General features: G+C 34.5%; 1 protein-coding gene across 1 annotated transcript in view; it reads right to left on the minus strand.

The window, feature by feature from the left end:
* Window positions 1–6593, minus strand: part of LOC149475681 (endocuticle structural glycoprotein ABD-5-like) — a 30169-nt gene extending 23576 nt beyond the window's left edge. The window contains exon 1 of the mRNA XM_089713188.1: window positions 6351–6593. Within this exon, the coding sequence (XP_089569314.1) occupies window positions 6351–6377 (27 nt within the window). The 5' untranslated portion in view covers window positions 6378–6593. The remainder of the gene's footprint in view (window positions 1–6350) is intronic.
* Window positions 6594–6831: the final 238 nt, after the last annotated feature.

Raw genomic sequence — 6831 nt, forward strand, 5'->3', positions numbered from 1 at the left:
ACCTAACTAGGTCTATTTGTTTCCCAGAAATTTTCAGACAAATCTTGCATAAAGTCATCATCATCAGTACTTGTGAATAAGTTTCTTTTGTTTAAAATTTGGATCAGCAAATAGCAAATAACAATATTTACAAAGCTTGACGAATCAAAGTGACAATTAATGTGCCAAAATGATAAATTGTGAAGATTTTTTTTTTATTTAAACAAGGTATGTGGCAAAGGAAAAAATGTATTCCTCCGTATGCATGACGTCATTTGTCGCTTACGACATTTTAGAATGAGATGATTTTAAAACTTAAAAAAATGAATGAAAACTTCAATATTTAGAAAAAGCAAAAAATACATGTATCATAATTATTGATCTTGTTTTCATTAAAAAAATAAGTTGCTAAAAATTTTGAAATGTCGTCAATTAAGAAAAATCCATGTTTTGAAAGTGGATTTGTCGTGCGGTACTAATATTATAAAAAACCGGCCATGTGCGAGTCGGTTTTTAATTTTTAGTATTTGTTGTTTTAGTTGCAAAGTTTCAGCTTTCTAGCTATCACGTTTTATGAGATACAGCCTGGAGACAGACAGACAGACAACGAAGTCTCAGTAATAGGGTCCCGTTTTACCGTTTCGGTACGTAACCCTAACTAGCTGAGCCCCGTGGTTTAACTTGAATTGCTCCTCAACGAACCCAAAAAATAACGGACAAGTGCGAGTCTGTTTCTTTTAAATAAGTTTCAACTATCTATACTTACTTTTCACAATTTTACTTTATCTGTAAAATTTCAACGGGTAGTATCATAGTATGTTTTATGTCGAAATTTGCAGCATAAACGGGTAAATCTTTTGATTGCGTTGGCTTATAAGTATAATTTTTCGCACAGCTTCAAGGGACAGTAGATCTAGTTAGTAATCAATATAAATTTTAACTCGTTACTCCACGCGCTCTGTAGAAAAATGGGCTTGCCGGACAGACAGACAGACGGACAACGAAGTGTACCTAATAGGACTCCGTTAACCGTCTTCCCTTTTGTGGTTCGACATCCTAAAAACGAACTTTTCAGCTTTTTATTGTTAGATTTTTGTAGCCAGAAATAGTCATGAGGCTAAAATGAGTAACGGATATAGGTACATATAGGCTGCTTTTTTACACAGTGAAACGAGGGTAGGAAATTTCCTTTCACCATGCGGGTGAAGCCGCGGGCTGTACTTGTGATACTTTTAACAAAAAAGTTTTTTGTATCTTACATAGTTTAGTTTAGAATGATTGCGTAAATTCCGACCTTTGTAAGTGTTAAGTGCCACTTGCTTATTGATGTGAAGTGCGTTAAAATTATAAGTACCTACATGTTACAGAGTTGCAAAATTTATATAGAACGATGTTGCCAGTGTCAGAGCTGTTACAACTAAATCACAAATAAATATCAATAAATAAATAAATATTTCAGGACAATTTTCACACACGGCAACTCGCGATCTGATCCCATAGCTATAGGTACTAAGCTTTCGCTTGTGTTATGGAAACCAGATGGCTGATAAACATACATATATAATTTTAAATAAATACTTATATAGATAATTAACACAGACACAGAGCAAACATCTATGTTCATCACACAAATATTTGCTCCGGGTGGGAATCGTACCCACGACTTCTGACTTGGAAGGCAGGGCCACTACCAACCAAGCCAACCGGTCAGTCCTAATCACTACATAGTATAAAACAAAGTCGCTTTCTCTGTCCCTATTTCCCTATGTCCCTTTGTATGCTTAAATCTTTAAAACTACGCAACGGATTTTGATGCTGTTTTTTTTAATAGATAGAGTGATTGAAGAGGAAGGTTTTAGTATATAATTTATTAGGTTTTAGTCAAAGCGGGCGAAGCCGCGGGCGGTAAGCTAGTAAAATATATTTATGTTGACTATGCCAATATTATAAAGCTGAAGAGTTTATTTGTTTGAACGCTAATATCGGGAACTACTGGTCCGATTTGATAAATTCTTTCGGTGTTAGATAGCCCATTTATTGAGGAAGGCTAGAACGAACAGGAGCAGAGCACTGCGGGTAAAACGCAGAGCACAGCTAGCAGCACAGTAAGGTATACAGGGTGGATGAAAACTACCACATCGCGATCGCCTATCACATCGCGAATCAATACCAATAACATACATATTTTGTTCTACGATTTTTATTAGCCGATTTTTACATGCAGGTAGATGTTAGGACGTAGGCATCCGCTAAGAAAGGATTTCCCGAAATTCTTGCGGGAACGGGGAAAAACGGGGATGCACGCGGTACAAAGTCGTGGGCGGAAACTAGTTATATAATAAGGACTGCAGAATGCAGGCGCGTAGCTACCGCCGTATCTGCCGTATCTGCCGTATCAATTATACGGGGCCCCCGCGCCAAGGGGGCCCCCAATGCGCGTAAGCAAAAATTACTAAAAACTTCCCAAATTTTTTTTTTCAGAAATGATAAAAGGCCTCCTGTGTGTATATTTAATTTGAATTGTTTGTAAAAATTTTGGAATAAGTGACAGGTAGATAATTATGATGAATAAATATTTCTTTTAATTTTATTCAAACATTTTTTTTCTTTTGTGAGAAATCTTTACCTTCCCTAAGGGCCCCCAAACAAATTTTTATACGGGGCAAGGCACGCTACGCTTCTGGCAGAATGCCAATATTTTTAAAAATACATAAATCGTAAAAATATATTACAACAATAAAGAACTAGTTAGCCTTTTATCTATGCCTTTATTGTTTGAAACATAGCGATGTTAAAATTTTATTGCCAAATATTTATTGGTTTTATATTCGTAGTTTGCGATGAATTGAGAAAAATTGAAAGTACTCATTCTATTCAATTAACACATAAAATTTTAGCATAGTTATTAATAAAATTGTAAAAACAAGGGTTCAATTTGTTAGATTTTTATGTAAATCATTTTAATAGCTTTCCGCCCGCGTCTTCGCTCGCGTTGTATACAAAAATATTGTTCTACGTGGATTTTCTAAGAGATAGGGATTCTGCAAAAATGTATGCTACATTCTATTCAAATTAAATATAATCTGATTCTAATGTTGGTCCATCATCATAAACAACTAGCTTTCCGCCCGCGGCTTCGCCCGCGTGTTCAAAGGAAAACCCGCATAGTTCCCGTTCCCGTGGGATTTCCGGGATAAAACCTATCCTATGTGTTATTTGTTAATCCAAGTTACCCTCTACATGTGTGCTAAAATTCATTGTAATCGGTTCAGTAGTATTTGTGTGAAAGAGTAACAAACACACACACACAAACAAACTTTCCCATTTATAAAATTTATAAAATTCTGCCCTATTTTACGCGCAAAAATATCTACTTACGTGATTTATGCGCAAAAATAAAACCGGCAAAGTGCGAGTAGGACTCGCGGACCGAGGGCTCCAAAACGAATTATTTTTTTATTATTTTGTAACTTTAAATTACACAGTACACTTGTAGTAATTTTTCCTTTGATTTTGATGATGTTGCTTTTTAGTAAAAAGTTTTTACTAAGTTTCAAGACTCTGTGATCACGGGAAGTCTAAGCGGGAAGTACGTTTTGATTCCCTTGCGCTTCCTTGCTAATGTCGAAATAAATAAATAGAACCCACTTGTTCATAATTCAAGTACAATGTGATCTTTTATATAAATCCGGCACATGGACGTATAAAAAAAGACGGACGGTATATCGCCTAAACATTGAGTGAAGCCTAGTAATGGCGGCGAAACATCCATGTGTGTGTGCCATGTTGCCATGGCAACAGCTGTCTTGATGACAATGGCGGCTGTATTTTTTTTTCTATAAATTTTGCCGTAATAATTTTGTCATTAAAACATAAAAGAAATAACTTGCTTCCCTGTGGAATGTAATCCCTTGTGTTTTGTTATTTAAAATTGTACTGTTGCGACACCATTTACCCACGCAAGACGGCATTTTAAATATTTTTTGAGAAACAGTGACGCAGTTAATCAGTCGGTAGTTCACGACGTAATGGCGGCCGACTAGCTTACTATGGTGAGAGTGTGTGCGTGTTTATTGTCTTTACACGATCGCTAGCTTACTATGGTGGCTTCACGTTGTTTGTTCGTAATACGGTGTCCGTCTTTTTTTATACGTCCATGATCCGGCATATAACTTTATATTCCTTATCTCAAAATAATTCATATTTTATCTGATAAATGTTTACATTTAAAGTGCCTTAACCCTATTCTTGGTACTGTGTACAATTTGATACATTCAACTTTAAAAAAATCCCGAGAATTTATTTAACGTTTTTTTTTTACTTTTATTATTTAATATGGTACAAAATATATTTATGCTCAAAAAATAAACACTTTTGAAGTGCTTGCAACACTAAAATCGTCAGTAGAGCGCAAGATGGTGGACCGATCGAATGTGTCTACGCATCGCAAAGTAAGATTATTGATTATTTATTATATTTTGTTAAAATTGTTTTCAAAACTAATCTAATTTAAAAAGCTTGTTATATATTCTAACTACTAACGTTATTTTCCAATACCTAAATAAATTGTTAGTGCATGTAATCTTCATTGTTTTTCAAGTGTAGCAAATATGATACATTGCTAGATAGCGAACATTCTACATATTTTTAGCTGTGTATCAAATATGTGACATTGCCAGATTTGTAGAGATGTACTATTTCGTTTTGTTTTCCAAATCGATTATAGCCAAGGGGCCAAAATGTAGTCATTTTGTATGTAAATTATTATTTTTTTACAGGTTATTTCTCACTTAAACACGCAACAACAAAGAAGAGCTCGGCAAGTCGTAGCTCTTGTTCCAAAACCGGGAACAAAATCAGATTTGGTCGAAATGATACTTCTGAGGACGAAGTTCAATATTTCTCCCGCCTTCCTTACTCTGATAGCAGTTCGCCACCTCCATCATTGCCATCTTCAATAGAAAACCTAAATCTTCTCTCAGATGACGATATTGAGGTCAATGAAATAGTCGCTTCAAAGTCTTTAGTACAAGCATACAGTCAACATTCAATTCAGTCACCATTGATTAATCCTTGTTCGCCATCAATTTTATCGCCTAATCCGCAACTGAGACCAGATCTTCGTGTCCGATACCATCACCTTCATCGCCATCTGTACTAGCTGCACCCTCACAATTAACTTCACCGCGAGTTAGTAACTTGAAGCGGCATCATCAGTCACCACCAACGTCGCCATTATTTGCAAATTTTCCTTCAACGTCTACTCGTTCAAAGAGACCTAAACTTGTCACAGTAAAACGCAAAGCAATACCACCTAAAAGGTTAACACCTAAATGGGATCGGTTCAAATTTACTGGTTGTGCAGAAGTAGATGAAATCGTGTTTGAGCCAAGTGAAGAGAAAAGCCCAATTGAATATTTCGGCATGTTCTTTTCTGATAACATAATTTCTCTCATAGTGCAACAAACAAATTTATATAGCACACAATTAAAGGGTCATTCAATAAATGTTACAGAAAATGATATCAAAGATTTTCTGGCAATTCTTGTATAATATATGGGTATTCATAAATTACCAGCTTATACAGATTATTGGGCTAAACATACGCGAAGCAACAAAGTAGCTGATATAATGACCCTGAAGAAGTTCCAATTACTGAGGCGTCACTTGCATTTTAATGACAATTTGAAAGACGATTGTGAGACTGATTTTTTACTTTATTGTATTGATTGATCTCAATGTACTAATCATTAAGATTTAAGATTAATAACATAAGTACTAAGGCTGTTAATTATTCTAATTTTATATGTCTGTAGAAGAACATAATAATTTTATATTTTACTAGAGGTCCGCCGCGGCTTCGCCCGTGGTACATATTTCGCAATAAAAGGTAGCCTATGTCCTTTTTCGGGTATCAAAATATCACCGTACCAAATTTCATGCAAATTGGTTCAGTAGTTTAGGCGTGATTGAGTAACAGACAGACAGACAGAGTTACTTTCGCATTTATAATATTAAAGTATGGAGTTTTTGTTATTTTACGAAGAATATTGACATTTGAAGTTTTGTTTTGTTACAAGTATTTTATTAAAAAAAATGATTTGTTTGGCACTGAAAAGTTGGCATTGTAGCAAATTAGATACATAGATTTTATAGTGTTGATTGTTAAGGGCTTGGCAATGTATCTAATATGTTACACTCAATAAATGACAATTTACTAACATTAAAATTTTTTTATTATTTTTTACCCCTTCTATAGCCACATACAAACATATTAAATAAGTTTTTTTTTCAATTAAAAAAAAAAAAAATTTCTTGCCAAGTATAGGGTTAACTAAATTATTATTAAACTTTTATTTCAAATAACTTACCACAAGTAATCCAATAATAATCTTCATGTTTAATTTAACACAACCTTATCCACTAAACCTCCTTGGTCAATTTTTTTATTTAATCTGTAACGCAATTTCGAATGTTTACTTTTCGCGCGCAAACACTCGATTTACATTTTAAAAATCAATTACCGCGGCTTCTGACAGCTACTTATTTTTTTTTCTTAATGAACATTGGCACAAACGCGGAAGGCCGTAAAATTTGATGCGTTCGTAAGTACGGCTATGAATTAACTATTACTGATACTGTATGACGGTGACTTATGACCTTTTCCCCGCTACTTATTTTGTAATTTATTAGTGAATGCCCATGCAAGTTGATAGCAAAGTTTCTAAATTATCGTGTTTTTGTCAATTATTATATAATGAATTAAATGCAATGTTACCTACATTCATTTTTTAGTAACAAACATTTCATATTGTATGAGCTTGCGCAAACACCAGACGCGCGTTGTGAATG

Source organism: Colias philodice, chromosome 29 (assembly GCF_061535455.1).
Source record: "Colias philodice isolate Cphi_HAF_F1 chromosome 29, ilColPhil1 Martin Lab GWU primary, whole genome shotgun sequence".
Lineage (NCBI taxonomy): Eukaryota > Metazoa > Arthropoda > Insecta > Lepidoptera > Pieridae > Colias > Colias philodice.